General features: G+C 43.8%; 1 protein-coding gene across 1 annotated transcript; it reads right to left on the reverse strand.

Annotated features, from left to right (window-relative positions):
* Nucleotides 1-1,662: 1,662 nt before the first annotated feature.
* COMMD8 (COMM domain containing 8) lies at nt 1,663-18,581 on the reverse strand. Its single transcript, XM_054029884.1, has 5 exons — nt 18,472-18,581; nt 14,062-14,217; nt 12,044-12,196; nt 8,288-8,443; nt 1,663-5,520 (listed from the first exon to the last, which is right to left on the reverse strand). Exons 1-5 carry the CDS (start codon nt 18,514-18,516, stop codon nt 5,500-5,502), a joined length of 531 nt encoding a protein of 176 aa, XP_053885859.1. The 5' UTR covers nt 18,517-18,581; the 3' UTR covers nt 1,663-5,499.
* Between the last annotated feature and the right edge of the window lie 1,396 nt (nt 18,582-19,977).

Raw genomic sequence — 19,977 nt, forward strand, 5'->3', positions numbered from 1 at the left:
TCCTTTGTCCTAATCTAAAAAAATCAAATTTTTCTAACTTTGATCTAGCAGACAACATAATGTGTTATGTTACAGTAACTTATTTGACATGGTTTGTTCACTCGGATCCTACTTCTGGTGCCCATGTGAACACATAGGCACCAGAAGTAGGATCCACCTAGACAAAACATCTAGATTAATATGATTTTTTTAAATCATATGTATACCATTAGAGAGTATGTGTGCATGCGTGCTGGTGAAGGGGGAAAAAGAAACAAAGTGAGCCTATGTTGAGATCGATTAATGGATTTATAGTTTTGTAGAGCACACAAATACCGTAGCAATAAGCATGGTATAAATAGCTAAATAGATTGAGCATGTGACAAGGCCTGAAAACATTCAGAGAAACATGGAGATGAGTCAATTTCTGTGCTAGGAACTAATGGGCTCGCCTATCACTCCTCAGATATTGGTCTAACCCTTGTGCATTCAGAATGGATTGGATGTTTCCAGAGTGTTCTTTATTTCACTCCCTTTTGGTAGAGACTCATGTGACTTTGATGATGAAGGCCAACACTTTCTCTTTACATTACAATCCACCACATAATGTATTGCTTTCCTCGACTAGGTGTTTTTCTCTGATTTGCCCCATTTGGCCACATTTTGCAGTTCACACAGGCCCATGCTGTGCAGTATAATACTATTTGTTCTGTATGAGAACCTGTTTGGAGATGTGATGTCTTCTTCCTTACTTAACATCCCTCTTTGCATATAGCTTTCTAAGCACTGGATGGAGCACTGCTGGGTACATGCTTAACACACAAGCTCCTTGGTGTACCCTCCAGCCAGATGAGCTTGTTTTGAGCTCTTTCCTTGTACATGCCCCTTTAACCTTTGTCTGACTCTTCATTCCTCTATATCCATGAATGCTGAAGCTGACAATTTACCAAGTTTTGTAGAAATTAGTTTTGGTTTGGCCTGGTGTGACTTCCAGATGTGCGATCGTAACTTAGGGAAAACAACTTTTCTTAACCCTACTTTCTCCTGGAGCTCCTTCTTTCCATAGCATAGCCAGATATATGCTATTGTCCAAACATACTACATAATGCCATAGAAAAGTGGCTCTCTCTTCCGTTGCTTTTGGTCCATTTCCTCTTATTTTTACTGTAGGCCACTACGTGCCTTACACACAGGATGGTTTGGCCCTATGTAAGTGAATGGCAGGACACAAACAAGAAAATACGAACAAGTAAATAACATACACACCTACAGGGTAATTATAAAGCCATTTTTGCGTAGCTTCAAAACATGTAATATAAAATGTATGTGTGTAAACTTTATTAACCTATATCTTCCTAGTAACCAAATAAAAGTATTATTTTTAAATAAATGCTTGATTTTAAAACTTGCTTTGTATGAGCTGAGAAATCATCTGATTTTCCATGTGTTTTTTATAGTTTGAATGAATGTACAATCTGAACCTATCATTTGGGCCTATTTAAAAAAACAACAAAAAAAAAACTTGTTTTGAAGCATTTAAATTTGAAGCATTTTTTACAATATTTTTGAACAATAGATTTCTGAAAACTAAAAGATACCAGCATGAAAACCTATATCAAAAGCATGTTCCTGTATCAACTTCACCTGCTCACTTTTATATCATTTAAAATAGAGACCTTGTAAGCATTTGGAAACTTTCTTTAATGCATTCATGGTGTTTATAAACTGTAAAAAGGCAAAACAAAAAAAACAAAGTTGTCCTCTACTCAGAAATGTACAGAATTGACTTAAAGTATACATTTGCATGGCAGCTGTTCTTACTTTCAGCACTGTAAATCTAAGGAACAGGTTTTTTAGCCTGTTTGTAACTCCTTCCCCCACCTCACTAAAAAGGAGGTGTTGATAATAAAATGATTAAATTAGCAACAGTGAGGCCTCCTTTAACAAGAGTCTTTTGGGTATGTATTTAGCAAGTTTTAATTAAAACTAATTTTGATATGCAGGTCCCCACTTTATTTCTGAGGTGCTTGAAGCATACAAGCACAATATCCATGCTTATCTGACGAAGATATTTGTGGAGTTGGTGGGGAAAAGATAAGGCATGTATAATGGCGTTATGTGAAAAATAGTCAAGGCACGCTATCATTGTAAAGACTGCTCTAGATAAAATAGTGTGTGTGTGTTGGGGGGGGGGGAACAGTATAGGATAAGCTATTCAATCCAAAAATCGAGCACGGTCAGCCTGAATAGAGGAAAGTCACTGGTTTTACTTGAATATCTTTTATGATTGTCTGTCCATTAATTTATAGCTCTCTGCATTCAAATTTTAAGAATTTCACAGTTACGCAGTCACCAGAGGCTATCAGATAAATATATAGGGTGATGATCTCCCTTCCCACTGTGAATCCCATAAGAAGGGGAAGACTTCTAGTTTCAACTTGCTGAATTTTAACTAAATTCTCCGCTCAGGGAGAGGGATTGGAAAAATCTGCAGAGAAGGCTAGAGGCATAGGATCTAAAGCAACTAAGAGATTTCAGGTGTCTTAATTTTTGAGTGCCCAGAACGTCCTGAAAAACAGGCCCCTTTAATGTGGATCAAATTGGGCACCTAAAATCATTAATCACTTTTGAAAATTTAGACCACAGCATCCAAAACCTGAACAGCCCAAAGACACACAAACCACACTGTTAGTTTGTCCACATTACTAAACTTTCTCTATTCTCTGGCACTCTGGCTTCTTGAGGAGCTCAAGGAGTTGCTGTTGACGCTACTCTCTAACTATCAGACAGTGATACTCAAACTGAAGCTCACAAGGTGCAAGTGGCTCTTCAATGTGTCTCCTGCAGCTCTTTACAGCATATAATATAAAAACACTGATTTAATTAACAACCAATCAGGATGCTTTTACTATATTATTAACCAATTGTAGTTGATAAAATAATACTTGATTAGTGATTTTGCTGTGAGAATTTTATATATATAATTAGTATTTCCCATGTCATACTGTTTAAATCTGAATATATACTATGTTTGCGCCACTACTACAGTAAATGAAACAATGAAGTCACACTACTGTGGCTCTTTTGGGTAATACTAATCGCTAATGTGGCTCCTGAACCACAGAGGTCTGAGAATCACTGTAAACAACTGTAGTTACTAAATTGGATAAACATGACTGCATAATTTAGGTACATTTAAGTACATTTCTCCAGCCAAGTTACAAAACTGGTCTACAACCAATTAATATAAAAATAAACTTTGCCTACAATGACTAAATGCCTGACACAGAAATGAAATACTAAAGATATATTTTGGGGTTCTCTCTTCTCTGGTTAATCACTCAGTACCCCTTCCTTGGTCCCTTTACTATACATATATTCAGCAGGATGCTGGTCCATTACTAGGGCTCCTAGGTAGTACAAATAATATACAGTATTACTCGTCCAACATATAGTACAGACATGGAGGACTTCAGGGTTTGGAGGGATTTTACCCCATGATGGGTACTCTACGTGGGAAACACTATCCTGAATATTCCTTCCATAACTTCCCAACAATCTTGGGGCGTCAATTCTGCACACTAGTGATCAAAGGTGGCAGCCCTTAGGGCTACTGCCATGCTAGCCTAAACCAGCAGAATTTACATACACAAATGAATAATGGATTGCGTTAACCTGATAAGCAAACCTATTCACTCATTTCAACAACAGAAAGACAAAAACAAGGCTAAAAAAGCAATAATGGCCTGAATATCTTTGAGCAAGCAACAAAATTGCTATATTTCAATCAGAAAAACCCAGTGCATCTCTCTGCATCTAAAATAAATTGCTTGAAGTTACACGTAACTATTCTATGTGATATATGAAGGTTGTTTCTCTCTAATTCATTCCTACTGAAGATCCCATTACAATGATACAGTAAAATAAGAGTTCATTTGCAATTATCATTTCTGAAATTTTGTTATGTAGTACTCTGACCATAATATTAAATAGTGGTGGTTCATGGCTTTTTCATTAGCTTGCCATATGCAAAACACAAAGTATTTACACATTCATTTAATTACAAATACTATTCACAGTGGAAAGAGAAAATTAAAATTCTATCTAAGGCAGAAAAATAGAAAATAATTAATATGAATTTGCATTTCAGTAATTAAGGTAATGTAAAGTGAATTCCTTCATATTACTGACTTAAAAGACACCTATATTTTATGCTGGCAGAGCTAATGTTTCCTTAGAGGGCCAGCTTCTTAAGTGATGCAAGTTGGCAAAGCTCCAATTGATTTATCCCAGGTGAGGATCTGGCCTACAGAATGTTGTAGTGGCTGACTGTTTTCTCTTGGAGATGTAAATCTGAACTCAGGTCTTGCTCCCACACAAGTCAATGGGAACCTAACTACTGAAATGAATGATAGTCTTGGGTCTTGTACCTCACAAATCACTATTATCTGGGTATGAAAGCAGGATCCTGCCCTTTACATCACTTCCGCATCCTCTGGCTGAAAGAGAGTCACAAGAATTTATTTGTTAAAGGCAGATAACGTGGTTTACTACAGTTCACTGCAAGTAAAATGAATGCATAAATTTTTTTTTATTCTATTTAAATACAACTAAACATGTTTTGATATTTAGACAAGCATGTAATTATTTGAATCAGACAGATTTCTGGTATCAATAAATTCTCTTCCGAAATTCTGCATGTAGTCTAAATCCTGCCCCCAAACTCAGCAGGTGTGTAACACCCTCCCTGCAGAAAAATGACTATATTGGGCTGGGAGCACTATTCTGACAGCCTGTGTACAGCATATACACTCAGACACACTTTGGAAATAGCTGACCTACTGTTCTGCAAAGCTACCTCTTGATTTTTTTTTTTGAGTCACACTTGTCAGTTGAAAGCCACGTGTTTCTTATTCAGAACTTTGACACTGGTGCAGTTTTCAGAGCAGATTCAAGACAATTATGTGAAACCCACAAGACACAGGTCGGAAGGTTCTGAATGTTTAAAGATTTTTTTAAATTTTCAAAAGCCATTATCTATGTAAAGCATCAACAGTTTATTACTTTGCTATTCACAAGTATCAAATATTTATGTTCCAGGACACAGGTGTGCTTACCCTTCCCAGGAAAGCAACTTATATTACACGGTTATGTAATAAGTTACTGTGAAGGCAAGATTTCTTATTCTGAACAAAAACAAGCTTATGTACATCTGCAAAATCTCCTCTCCAAAGTCAAACACAGCACTCAAATTTTTCATAAATGCTACTGTAGTCTTTCATAGGCCTATACAACTTTCAGCATTTTCTACAAGGCAACTGTGTTTTGGGTCTAGTGGACAGCAGGCTTTCTTTTTCCAGCAAATTTGTGATAAATCTTCTGGTCCACATCAGTATTGCTTGCTTAACTCAGTACTTTAATAGCATCATTACTTTCCCACTTTATAGAGTATATCTCCATTCTCTTTGCAGTCTCTTGTGGAACCACCACCAACAGATGTCACTGATAGTCAGAATCTCGTCATTTCAGCTGCAAAACGACCTTCAGAAAGAAATTGAAAGAAGAATGAGATTCAGCTACAATCAGGGCCAGAGTGACAGGCTCAAGATGCCTGGACAATACCTTACAAACAGTCTTTGCAAATATGCCTGCAGGTTTCTGCCTCACACACCAGACATGGGACACCATTCACAGAGTGAGTCCCTCCTCTCAATACATACAATCAAGTTTGAGAACTTTACCTTCTCTTCCTCTGGAACCCTGAGGAGAGCGCCGAGCAAGCTGGCATCTGCTGAAGCCTGGGCTAAAGGAGCCCTGGCTGGGTAGCCCAGAATCTTGATGAGCAACTGCTCCTTTGGCTTCATTTGCAGGGAACTCAGGGGTACCCAGAGGCCTCAGAGTTTTCCTGTGATCAGCTCTGAGAAGGCCCAAACAGGAACTGCTGCCAACTGCCTAGGAGACCACTCTGCCAAGAAGGAACAGTTCCTGCAGGTAGCCAGAGAGCTACTCCCAAAAGCAAAAGAAGGCTGTTGGCTACAGCAGGGCATATATGGAAGTGTCCGCTGCACCTGGGATGAAGATGTCCAGCCCAATGACTAGCTGTCAGGTTGCTTGGGGGCCCAGTCCTCGCGCTACTACACTGAGATGTGCTCGTACCACTTTGAACTATGTACGACCACTTTTTTAAAAAACAGCTGTTATACTTCTGCCTCATTTAGCATTTGATACTAAAAGCACTAAGAATTACTAGCCAGGATTTCCCAGTTGCCAAGCAGTCTTGAAAAAATATTAGAAGTGTTGGCCTGCAAATTGCAGCCATGACATTAAGACATTATAAATAGATAACAGCAAATAGTTTGTCAGCTAAGTTTAAAAAAAAACCTCAAAAAAACAACCAAAACTTGATCTAAGAGATAAATAGCCAACTTCTAACTAGATCCTTCTACTTTATTCCATCATTTCTCCACTCATTCTACTGGGAGACAGAAGTTTGTAAACGGTCATTATTAGTAAATCAACAGATATTTAAAGCACGTACATCATTCATCAACAGCGCTAACAAACCACTGTACCTTATAAAGTGCCTTGAATAAATGCTGCAATTTGGTTGAGGATACCTCCAATCCATGTGATTACCATCCACAAATATACAAGTCAGACAATACTTTGTCTTTCCCTATCACCACACCACTCCAAAAATGTTTAAGTTACTTTCTTCCGTTTATTTTCTGCTTTCCATTGTCCAATTTGGAACTATTCCAGGGGATTTAGTTTCCATTAAAATTAATTTTTTCAATGTCAGATATACTGGCATTCTCAGTGTACAATTCCTTTTCTATCTGTTCTATTAGCCCACAGGAAATAAAGGATTGCTTGATCTAGATCAGGGGTGGGCAAACTATGGCCCATGAGCCATTTTAAGCCAGCTCCTGAGCCGCACAAAGCGGCTCGGCCCCGCTCCGGCCGGAGCGCGGTGTCAGGGCTGCACCACGTGGCTCAGCCCCGCTCCAGCCGGAGCGCGGTGTCAGGGCTGCACCAGGTGGCTCGGCCCCGCTCCGGCTGGGGCGCAGGGTCAGGGGCCGCACCACGCGGCTTGGCCCCACTTCAGGGGGCGCTGGGTCAGGGGTCACACCCCTGAGACTCTCCCCACGCCCTAACACCCTGCCCAAGCCCTGATCTCCCTCGATCCCAGCCTGGAGCACCCTCCTGCACACCAAACCTCTCATCCCCAGCACCACCCCGAGCCCACACTCCCAGCCAGAACCTGAACCCCTTCCTGCACCCCAGTCCCAGCCCTGATTGCCCTCTGAACAAGGGCTTGAAGCGGAGCCTGGAGCAGCTCAGGAGCAGTGAAGCTGCAGGATTTTGCCTGGAGCTGGAGCAGAGCCGGAGCACAACTCCAAAGCCCTGCTCTGAACCCCTCGGTCCCAGCCCAGAGCACCCTCCAGCACCCCAACCTCCTCACCCCCAGCCCCACCCCAGAGCTCACACCCTCTCCCGCACCCCAACCCCAATTTTGTGAGCATTCATGGCCCTCCATACAATTTCTATTCCCTGATGTGGCCCTCAAGCCAAAAAGTTTGCCCACCCCTGATCTAGATAAACCCATATAATGTGTCAAAGAGTGTTTCCAGACACTGATGCTTTGTGAGGGTCAGGAGGAAATTCTGTCTTCAAATCATTCTGTATGTGACTCATCTAAAATGCTGTTCTTTTCATATTCTTTTCTGCTTGCTACAACTTTCAGGACAGTTTGATCCTGATCTCAGCGGTCTATTGTGCTTGTTGCATTCCTGCCCCTGTAGAAGGAATGGGAACCTTTGAAATGGAACTTTTTCTAATGTACAGCATCAAGAGCATTTTGTTGTTAGGTAGCAATATCCAGGGCTCTGTCTTGCTATACAGAACCAGACAGGCTAACCATGGTAACCAAACACTATGAAACAAAACAATATAAGAGGGGCATGCAAAATTTTGGGCCTACGCCACAGAATTCCAATCAGCGGTAGAGCAGCAGAGGAAGAAAGTTTGATAAAAATCAACTAGTGCTAATGACAAAAAAAATGTTAACTGTTCATTAGAGGAAGAGATGATTTTTATAAAACTGTGCCAGAGATAAACAAAGACTGCTAAAGATAAACATAAACTTAAATACAGTAATAAGCTCTAACTCCACAGAAGCATGTTCCACTACCAAGTCACTTCCTATAAAATCGTCCTATAAGAACAGGAATACAGTAAACTAAAATGATTGTAGTACTTAGGACCTAATTAAGAAAGGATGTAATAAAAATTCAGTAATAAATACCTTATTAGCTGCTTCCAGTGCATTTATTAGGTTCTGCAGTTCTTCCTTATTCATTTCTACAGAGACTGGCTTAATTTCACCATTTTCTTTCACATCCAGATCAAGATTGAGAAGTGGCATTTGCAGCATGGAGATTTTATCACTGGAGAGAGCAAGCTGTACATGATGAATTAAAAGTCATTTAAAATAGAGCCATTAAATGTTATATATCCACCAGGCCACCACATCTACACTTTATCTTGAAAGGGCATTGTCAGGATTAGGGTTAAGTATAGGCAGCAGCACTGAACCATGTGTTTTGAAATCATTCCTGAAAACTTTGGTTGCCTAAACTTTGCAATCAAATTTTAAAGCAGATTACATTTTGGACCTGCCAACACTTAAACAGTTTCTTGCTTATTTAGTTTTTCAAATAATCCTGCATGCAAGTTATACAATGGAATGGAATTGAAATATGCATCCAACAAGGGCCAGGATTAGATAAAAAGGGCAAATCTGCTGAGAGAGAGAGAGAGCCATGAAAGACTATAAAGGTAAAAGAGATGACAGTAGGCCTGACTGAACAGTATTTACAATTTACGCAATTACTCTGGAACTTGTTGAATAAGTACCAGAGTCAAAGTACCAGAAAAGAACAGGGGAATATGATAGAGATCTATAAAACCATGACTGATGTGGAGAAAGTAAATAAGGAAGTGTTATTTACTCAGTCTCATGACACAAGAACTTGGGGTCACCAAATGAAATTACAGTAAAAATTGTGTTATCCGACACTTTACCAACCAGAAAGCTCTAGAAACCAGCATTTCTGATATCCATTAAAAGTCTAGTTGGCGCGGGGTTGGCAGACTCCCTACCTGACTCCGCATGGCCGAAAGCGGCGACACATCCCTGCTGCTCCTAGGCAGAGGAACAGCCATGGGGGCTCTGTGCGACGCCTCCGCCTTGAGTGCTGGCTCCGCAACTCCCATTGGCCAGGAACTGCGGCCAATGGTAGCTGCGGCCCAGCGCCTGCGGGTGGAGGCAGTGCGCTGAGCCACCGGGCCACACTTCCGCCTACAAGCAGCAGGGACATGTCACCGGGGAGACACCCAAGGTAAGCACTACCTGGATCCAGCACCCTGAAACTCCTCCCGCACCCCAACCCCTGCCCCAAGCCCCCTCCTGCACCCAAACTCTCTCCTAGAGCCTGCGCCCCAACCCCTCCCGCACCACAACCCCCAGCCCTGAGCCTCCTCCCGCATCCAAACTACCTCCCTCCATTGGTAAGTATAACTCTTAGTTAACCAGAATTTTTGACTTACCAGCACCCCCCATTCCCGCAACATACCGAATAACAAAGCATTTACTGTAATAGGAAGCAAGTTTAAAACAAACAGAAGGAAATATTTCATCACATAATGTACAGTTGAGCTGTGGAACTCTTTGCCAGAGGATATTGTGAAGACCAGGACTATAACAGGTTTGAAAAAAGAACTGGATAGGTCCATGAATGGCTATTAGCCAGGATGGGCAGGGATGCAAAACCATGCTCTGAAGAGTCCCTAGCCTCTGTTTGTCAGAAGCTGGGAGTAGACGACAGGGGATGGATCACTCAACGATTACCTGTTCTGTTCATACCTTCTGAAGCACCTGGCATTAGCCACTGTCAGAAGACAAGATACTGGGCTAGATGGACCACTGGTCTGACTTAGTATGGCCATTCTTATTCTTAAGTGGTTTTTTGCACTTTCCAGCCAACTCTGCAGATGATCAAATACTATTTAGCAATTATACAATTTTACAAATACTGGTAAAACCGGTCAAATGGCATGTCAAGGTTTTTCTACTATTTAAATCAGTCCTAGTAAACGTTTTTTTTTTTAAATGTAATAGAAAGTTTATTGACAATTTTGCAACTAAATACAGTACACAGCTCTATTCCTTTAAATTGCAGAGAGTGTGAAGTGGTGCAGGTATTTTTCACATTGGCTAGCAAATACTGAATACATTTTTCCATTCACTTGGCAGTATTATCATATACCAGACACAGGGAGGCTGTGACTTGATTTTGGTCCTGTTCAACTATGGGAAGGCAGCTGGTTCTATATAACTATTACAGCAGCATTTCCCCAAAGGAGAGTTTCTGATTTTAATAAATTGCACAGGTGACTAATGGGAATAAAGGATAACGCAAAAAGTGAGCCACAAAGGAAGAAATGGACAGCTGAGAATTAGTTCAGATGTTATATTAATTCAGAATTAATTCTTAGCCAGAAATTAAAAAAAAAAAAAAACAAAAAAACAACCTCAATAGAAGAAAGTAACAAGAAACTGCGGGCAGCAACTGGGTGTTTTTATAGGTCTGGTTTATAATCTTGTCAACAGTAAATTCAGTCAGTGAGACAGATCAGTACTTAACACGCAGCTCATCTGAAGCACAACATGATGTTATGCTATCAGCTCCTGCAAAATCTGGTCCAGTCAAAAACTGACTTGGAGTTCAAAATCATTTTTCAGCAAAAAATATCTACAGTGCTTGTTAGGACAAAAAGCTAATCTGTTATTTAACAACTAACAAGGACAGATAAACATAAGCAATATTATCAGGATTATTTCTATAATGCACTTCTGGCAGATTAAAATGTTTATGCAAAAGAGCACTTCTACTATAGGCAGATGTTCTTCCAACTTTGGGCAGCACCGTTCTCTTTAGTAAAATAAAACTAAATACAACTGATGTCAATCTATCCCTTAAACGTACATACATTTAGTCATGATCTAGAGCAGGCCAGCAGAACTTGTAAAGTGGCGAGGGCCATATTACTCCAAAGAAAATAGCTGAGGGCTGAAACCCCCCGGCCCTGCCGAACCCCCCCCCAGCACCACCCACCCCCCGCCAGCGCCGCCCGCCCCGCGGAAACAAACCCTCCTTCCCAGCGCCGCCCCACCAAAACAGCAGTATTGAACCTTTGTAATATGTTATAGCGGGCTCCTAAGGTAGTATAATTGAGGTAAAAGAAAAACGTCTTTTTGCTAGAAGTAGAATAAGATCTTCCCCCCCCACTTTGTAATCAATTGCCCTGTTGAATGAATGAGGTGTGAATGAGGAAGGCATGGAAAGCAGGCACCTCCAGACAGCTGCAACCCTTGGAGAGAGGATGGGAGCCAGACCAGATCAGTAGACCAGGTCAGCCACCAACACAGCTCACATCCTCAGCCCTCCCCCGGCTCACCTGCCCCCCCGTCACTACCCGCCCGCTCGCCTCCTCAGCCACCGGCTCACCTGCCCCCCTGCTCGCCGCCTCAGTCCCTCCCCCCCCCCCCCCCTTGCCTACTCACCCCCCACGGGCCGCACTGTGAGCCCACGCGGCGGGCCGCATGTTGTGCACGCCTGATCTAGAGGGTTATTGTTTTTACATGAGTTAGAGAATTCCACAGTCTTCATGTAGCTTTACTTTTTTATTTTATTCTAAGCAAAAGGTTTTCTTCTTCTATTCAAGTTTCCCAGTTAGGGCTCAAATTGTGATGGAGAGATGTAAATTAAATGTGTGAGGAGAATCAAAAGCTCACAAAAACGTCCAAGAGATGGCAACAATGCAGCACTGCAAAGGGGAGCTTATTTTCATGAGCTGTATGCCTTCCCAGCAATTCTTCTGCTCTGGGTTTCTGGTATCCATATAAGTCTAACCTTACCTCTGAATCAGGCAGCCTACCAGAGGGTGTGTCTGTAGCCTTGTAGGCTCTGGACAGTAAGCAACAGAGATAGTGTCTCACCTTTAACTGCCAGTCAAAATCCTGTAGCTGGGCAGAGGAGATTGCACTTATGCTTTCTACCAATGCATGCCTGATTTCTTCCTTTCTGCCTTTCAAGCATTTCATTATTGCTTCTTGATAGCTTGAGCTCAGCTCATTCAACTGCTGAACAGCCTGCAAATATCAGTAAAAAGAGAGTTTTAATTATGAAGCAGAAAAGCTTATATTTACAATAGAATATAGCTGTACTGGATAAGAAGCCAAAATGATAACTGCTACCTGGAGTTACATTCAGTGTTTGCCCTTGCCTCTCCCAACAGGTCACGATGGCAGACAGTGGAGATAAGCAACCACCAAAGCACCCTCAGATACAGTGAAATTTTTATTCACTATAAAGCCTTGTTTATGTGCTAGGGAAATTTGTGAAGTGTTTACTCACTGTTGTTAACAAACAATTCAGCTGAATGCACTTGAGGCTTGAAAAATTCAAGGAAGTTTCCCTATCAATGCCCCTTTCCTATTGATTTCCCCCAGGTGTGTTTCCTATGGTGCATAAGCAAACATGACTCCATGAAGTTTATCTCCATAACTGTAAATTAAATATATGTATAAAACATTGACTGGAGAATGGTCTCTCAAAGGGATACTATTTAACCTGTTTAGATTCTTTTCTTAAAAGAAAAGTTTCAATTAGAATCCATTGAGGCGCTCCTTAAAAAAATAAAATAAAAGGTAACTCTCCCAGTGCTAGTTTGAAAGGACACACTGGTATTGACTGTTTATCTGTCACTCAGATGCCCACATACACTCTGGAGCTAGCATTCTGACTGCTACCTCCCTGCTATCCATAAAATGAAATAAATACATTCTTAACTATATTTATGAGCACTTATAAGTTTTCCTTAAAATTAGGCACACTGTGTCTTCCACAATATCAATACCACATCTCATCTCTGCTCATCCTCCAATAGAGTAACTCGCTGACACCCTGAATGACTTATCTCCCAGACAGAAAATGAGGGAAGAGAGGAAATGGGGACATACATATAGCCCAGGCACGAAGGGAAGGGGGAATGGGTCACACAGAAACGCTGGTGGAGGGAGGAAGGAAATGGGGGAAACCTGGTCGGGGGGAGGGAGCAGACAGAGCCACTAGAATGGTGGAGGAAGGTGGGAAGGGGGGAGAGCAGCCAGAGCCCCTGGCATGGGTGGAAAGGAAGGAGAGTTTGCAGAGTCCCTCCTATGGGGGTCCCTGCTATGTGGGGCTGGGGGGAAAAACGGAATCCCTGGTATGGGGGGGGGCACACAGCCCCAATGCCATGAGTGGGAAGAATGGGTGGCCCCAGAATGGAATAAGGGGGGCACACATAACCCTGGCCCAGGGGAAAGGAGTATAGAGAGACTGGGGGGGGGGGTGGGGGGGGGGAGAGAAGAGGACTGTAGACCCTAGCATGTGGGAAGAAGGCAGGAATGGGGAGGCACACATAGCCCATGGAATGGGAGGAGGAGGAGGAATGGACCCCACAGAACCCTGAAAGCCAGTATTAGGGACCTGAGAATGAGAGCACACACAAAGCCCCTGCCATGTAGAGAATAATGGGGGAATTTGGAATGGGGGCACATAGAACCAGAGTCAGGGATGGAGGGGTGGGGGGGGAATCTGGCATGGAAGAAGGGAAGGTGAAGAAAATCCCTGCCACGGAGGGGAAGTGAGAATAGGGTGCACACAGAACTGCTGGCATGAGGGGAGAATGGAGGACGCTGGTAGGGGAGGAAGGAAATGGGGGAGGGTCACAAAGAACCTGGAACAGAGAGAGGATACAGGGAGCTGCACAGAATCCCTGAAATAAAGGGGGATGAGAGGAGGCAGACAGGGAGCTGCTTAAGGTGATCAAGATTTGGTTTATTTTATTACTATCCAGATCCTATATTTAACATATGAACCCCCACTTAAAATATATAAATATTTCAGGATAGAATAGCAATAGCACTAGGCTTGATGGCAGAAAGTCAAATCTAATCAATGATGATAATCTCACCTCTTCATCTGACAGATTTTTGCCAACTGTAGTTTTGAAGAATGTTGTTGTTTCTTCTAATACCTCCATCCATTCTGCCAAATTCCAAACACTGCCATAATCCTGATATCGACAATATGCACGGCCACATATGCCATCAACTACTTGGTGAAGAAACTGGGGGGGAAAAAACAAAAAAACCCTCTAAGGCTTTATAATGGCTCCACTATTACCCTACACAAGAAGCAAAGTTCAGCAGACAATTCAGGTGTCACATTTGCCTCAGTGGCTGGATGCTGAATGAATGCCACCCTGGTATTGTGTAAAGGGATAATGTGCAGCTAGAGGTAGCCTATTCTGGAAGAGCTGTTAAAAAAAATAAATAAAGAGATCCTGACTACATCACACAACACTTTTCACTAAGGCCTTCGCTACACTTGGGAATTCACAGCGCTGCTGCGGCAGCGCTATGAAGCGCAAGTGTAGTCGCGCCGCCAGCGCTGCGAGAGCTCTCTCGCAGCACTGTAAGTACTCCACCTCTCCGAGGGGAGTAGCTTGCAGCGCTGCAGGCGCTGATTACACTGGCGTTTTACAGTGCTGCACTCGCTGCGCTCGGAGGGGGCGGGGGGGGCGTTTTCACACCCCTGAGCGCAGGAAGTTGCAGCACTGTACAGCACCAGTGTAGCCAAGGCCTAAAGGAGATATGTTTAATTCCCTTGCTTTGGCCAGGGTCCACACAGGGTAACTACATCATGCCTCTTCATCTGGATAGTTGTTTCTTCCCCCCCCCGCCCATCTTCTGTTATACAGTATTGATATGTGCTATTAAACTATCACTGAGTTTCACCTGAGTGAGGTGCAATGATCTTTCTGAAGCACTTTGGAATCTTCAAAATTAAATGTGCAGCATAAATACAAGATGTTAATAAGTGAGTATCCACTGCTACTATAATTCCCCATTCCCCAAATCACCAGCCACTTGCACCCAGAAACTCTCCCCTAGTTTCTCTATCCTCAAGGCCCAGTGCAGCAACTACTTTCTTTGTGGTTGAAAAGGACTGACTAGTACTTCATTTACAAAAAAAAAAATCAACAATAGTCAGAGCTGTTATGACAGCAGCAGAGGATTCTGGATTATTATCAGCGAGGAAAGTCAGTGTTTAATTTATTTTGCGCTGACAATTGTGAGGATGACTGAAGAATATCTCAAGTGTTTTATTTGTACTGGTAAAAAAGGTCAAGAATATTTTCACTAGTCCTCTAGTTATTTTAATCAAGATATTTTTCTTATTTCTCTTGTTAAATATAAAACTGCCAACTGTGTGTGTGTTTGGACAGTGATTTGTACATAATATCAGATGGCCAAACTGTGACTCACGAGCCACATTTACCGTTAAAGTGCAGCTCACGGAGTCCCTCACATCTCCCTCCATTCTCCACCTACCAGACTGTGAGGGGGGAGCTTGGGACCTCTGCCTTGCAGTGAGGTGGTGGGGTAAGGGCTTCTGCCCAACAGGCGAGAGAGATCTCATGGCTGTTGCCCAGCAGAGGGAGAGGGTCTCAGGGCTTCAACCCTGCGGGGTGTACCTGCCACGGCTTGGGGCTTCAGCAGGACTGAAGCTGCAAGCCCCAGCAGGTGTGGCCCAGCTCTCGAACTTTTGAAGACTGTCATATGCGGCTCCGAGGGTCAGTAAGTTTGGCCACCCCTGTAATAAACAGCTTGTCTGTTTCACAGTTCTTTAAAAATCAAAAAGTAAGAAAACTATTAGATACACGATAAGTAGGGCTGTCGACTAATTGCAGTTAACGCACACAATTAACTCAAAAAAATTAATCGTGATTAATCGCAATTTTAATCGCACTGTTAAACAATAAAATATCAATTGAAATTTATTAAATATTTTGGATGTTTTTCTACATTTTCAAATATGTTTATTTCAATTACATCACAGAATACTAAGTGTACAGTGCTCACTTTATATTATTTTTATTACAAATATTTGCACTGTAAAAATTAGAAAAGAAATATTTTTTCAATTCACCTCAAACAGGTACCATAGTGCAAACTCTTTATCGTGAAAGCGCAACTTACAAATGTCGATTTTGTTGTTGTTACATAACTGCACTCAAAAACAAAACAATGTAAAACTTTAGAGCCTACAAGTCCACTCAGTCCTACTTCTTATTCAGCCAATCGTTAGGACAAGCAAGTTTGTTTACATTTACGGGAGATAACGCTGCCCTCTTCTTATTTACTGTGTCACATGAAAGTGAGAACAGGCATTTGCATGGCACTTTTGTAGCCAGCACTGCAAGATATTTACGTGCTAGACATGCTAAACATTTGTATGTCCCTTCATGCTTTAACCACCATTCCAGAGGACATGCTTCCATGCTGAGGACGTTCATTAAAAAAATAATGCGTTAATTAAATTTGTGACTGAACTCCTTGGGGAAGAATTGTATGTCTCTTTTTCTGTGTTTTACCTGCATTCTGCCATATATTTCATATTATAGCAGTCTCGGATAATGACCCAGAACATGTTGTTCGTTTTATGAACACTTTCACTGCAGATGTGACAAAACGATACCAATGTGAGATTTCTAAAGATAGCTACAGCATTTGACCCAAGATTTAAGAATCTGAAGTGCCTTCCAAAATCTGAGAGGGACGAGATGTGGAACATACTTTCAGAAGTCTTGAAAGAACAATACTCCGATGCAGAAACTACAGAACCTGAACCACCAAAAAAAAAATCAACCTTCTGCTGGCGACATCTGACTCAGATGACAAAAATGAACATACATTGATCTGCACTGCTTTGGATCATTATCGAGCAAAACCATCATCAGCATAGATGCAAGTCCTCTAGAATTGTGGTTGATGCAGAAAGGGACATATGAATCTTTAGCACATCTGGCACATAAATATCTTGCAACGCTGGCTACAACAGTGCCATGCGAACACCTGTTCTCACTTTCAGGTGACATTCTGAACAAGAAGCAGGCAGCATTATCTCCTGCTAATGTAAACAAACTTGTTTGTCTGAGCGATTGGCTGAACAAGAAGTGGGCTTGTAGGCTCACTTTACATTGTTTTATTTTTGAATGCAGTTATTTTTTGTATATAATTCTACATTTTTAAGTTCAACTTTCACAATAAAGAGATTGCACTACAGTACTTGCATTAAGGGAACTGAAAAATACTATTTCTTTTCTTTTTACAGTGCAATTATTTATAATAAAAATAAATATAAAGTGAGCACAGTACACTTTGTACTCTGTGTTGTAACTGAAATCGATATATTTGAAAATGTAGAAAACATCCAAAAATATTTATATAATCGTGATTTTTTTAATCATGTGATTAATCATGATTAATTTTTTTAATCGCTTGACAGCCCTAATGATAAGCTAATAGGAGCTGTCTGGAGAGAAGGGAACAACAGGAGACAGGAAAGATTTGCCCAGCTCATTTTATTAGGGTTTGATGAATTAATGCAGCCTCACTCAAAATTACATTTAAAGACAAATGTAACTGATACCCTTCTCCTGACAATTAAAAGTATTTATCTCCTTACTTCTAAGAAGTTAAGAGCCAATTATCCCTTCCAGTTTAGCGAGCAGAGGGAATCCTGATCCATACAGAAACATGTCCACAGGATGGTTGCCATTAATGGTTTATTATATTTTGGGGAGGCGGAGGGTAGGAAAAGTAGATGGGGGAGGGAAGCAAGGAAGCCTCCCAGGTGGGAGAGGAAGGAGTCGTTGTCCTGAACATTCTTCTCTTCATAGACAGCAAGTATCTATGTCTAAGTTACTTAAAATATTGACCACAGAAGTTTAGCCCATAAATCCCAGAACCACCACGGGTGCTGGGATTGCTTCCCTATGTGTAGGTGTGAATACTGAGGCCGGGGCGGGGACCCCAAGCCGGACGTGCAGAGGTGTAGTGGCCCAGGGGTCACACGCAGGATGTTACTGACACACACCCGTAACAAAACGGGGAGGCTGCTCTGTGTGTCCCCGAGGAAGGGAGGGCGGCTCCTGTCAATGTCACACGGTGAGGAATTCGGGCCGCTTGTTTTGTGCTTATGTACAGCAAAGGGGGTTCCCGTTATTAGCAAGGACGAGTCACCCCACCTGGCACTAGCCCGGAGATGACAGGCCCTGGTCCCAGGCGGGCTGCGGCGCCGCCAGCTGACGTGCAGCATAGGGCAAGGCGCCCGGCCCCGCGCCGGGGTAGCCAAGCGGGCGCCAGGGCACGGCCGGGGCCGCTCGCTGCCCACCGACAGCCCGCCCGGCTGGGCGCGGTACCGCGTCTGCCCGCACCGGGGCCACCTGGGTGCCGCTACTTGGAGGGGCTGCGGGCGGCCCAGACGCCACGCAGGGGGCGGGGAGCAGCGCACCGGCTGCGGGGGCGGGTCTCACCTTCAGGGCCTGGTCAGCCGGGAGCTTCTCCAGCAGCAGCAACATCGTCCCGTCCAGCCGCACCTGGGGGCGGGGCCAGCGAGAGCACGTGACCCTCACCGTTCCAGCCTCGTCCCTCCTCCGGAAGTGCTGAGAGAGACCCTCATCGGCAATGGGAGAGCTATAGAGCGCATGCGCAGGGACAGTGGGCCTCAAGGGGCGGGGCGGAGTCTGGCTAGAAGCGCGCATGAGCAGCGAAGGGGGTGGGGCTTGTGTGGGTCTAGCCGGTGCCGGGGCGCCTTGTTGCTGGGTTCTCTTTCGGCCTGTGGTAGCGGGACAGTGTCCTAGGGGAGCGAGGTGCACGTAGCCGCTGGGCCCCCGGCGCTGCCAGGCCAGCAGGAGGGGCGTGAAGCCGTTAATCTGCTCTGCCGCCAGCCGCTCGCTCCCGCCCCGAGCTCTCCGGGGGTGCGAAACTTCGCAGCGGGGGTCACGTAATGTTTGGGCTCGTTCTGCGGAGCAGGGGACTACAGCCCCTGTCCGCCTCCTCCCCGCTGTGCGTCCCTCTCCCGGACGGGCGCAGGGCGGTGGCCGGGCTCTGTTGGGGACTCCTGGGAGTGGGAGCTGCCGGGGAGCTGGAGAGAGCCACATGTGGAAGAGGCTGAGACTGTCAGACGTCACTGCTGGCTGCAGGTCTGCGTGGGACTTCTTTGCCAGCAGCAACTGGGCGGGGAGCTGGCGCAAAGGGGCCCTAATGCGAGAAACTAAGACCTTGTCTACACTGCCACTTTACAGTGCTGCAACTTTTTCACTTGGTGTGAAAAAACACCCCCCTGAGTGCTGCAAGTTTCAGTGCTGTAAAGTGGCAGTGTAGACAGTGCACAGGTGCTGGGAGCTACTCCCCTTGTGGGGGTGGATTTTTTATAGCACTGGGAGATGGTGCTGCAACTGCCATGACAGCCCTTTAATATCGGCTGTGTAGATATACCCATTCACTCACTCAAAGCAAAAGGTTTGCTTTTTCTCTGTGGTATGAGCTTTAAAACCCGCACTTCGGCATAGCGGGTCACAACAATGGAGAGGATTGGCCACTTGACAAGGTGATCAGTACAGTGCTGCAGGTTGATTCCTGGTACACACTCACAGGGGAGAGTCGTAGGCCTTGGCTACATTCGGGACTTCACAGCGCTGCCGCAGAAGCGCTGTGAAGCACGAGTGTAGTCGCGCCACCAGCGCTGCGAGAGAGCTCTTGCAGCGCTGCATGTACTCCACCTCTCCAAGGGGAGTAGCCTGCAGCACCGATTACACTGGCGCTTTACAGCGCTGTACTCGCGCTCAGGGGAGTGTTTTTTCACTCCCCTGAGAGCAGCAAGTTGCAGCGCTGTACAGCACCAGTGTAGCCAAGGCTGTAGCCACTCCACTGTATCTCTTATGCTTCTCAGGGAGGTGGAGTACCTGCAGCGGTGTAAGTGCCCTGCCAGTGTGGACGGGGAGTGAGTAACAGCGCTCGGGGAGGTTTTACAGTGCTGT

The sequence above is a fragment of the Malaclemys terrapin genome, chromosome 5, assembly GCF_027887155.1.
Source record: "Malaclemys terrapin pileata isolate rMalTer1 chromosome 5, rMalTer1.hap1, whole genome shotgun sequence".
Lineage (NCBI taxonomy): Eukaryota > Metazoa > Chordata > Testudines > Emydidae > Malaclemys > Malaclemys terrapin.

Coding starts and splice junctions, on each gene's coding strand:
- COMMD8 (XM_054029884.1), bottom strand. CDS start 18,516: ATGTTGCTGCTGCTGGAGAAGCTCCCGGCTGACCAGGCCCTGAAG. Junction 14,218..18,471: donor CGGCTGACCAGGCCCTGAAG/GTGAGACCCGCC, acceptor TTTCCCCCCCAG/TTTCTTCACCAAGTAGTTGA. Junction 8,444..12,043: donor ATTTTGACTGGCAGTTAAAG/GTGAGACACTAT, acceptor CATCATGTACAG/CTTGCTCTCTCCAGTGATAA.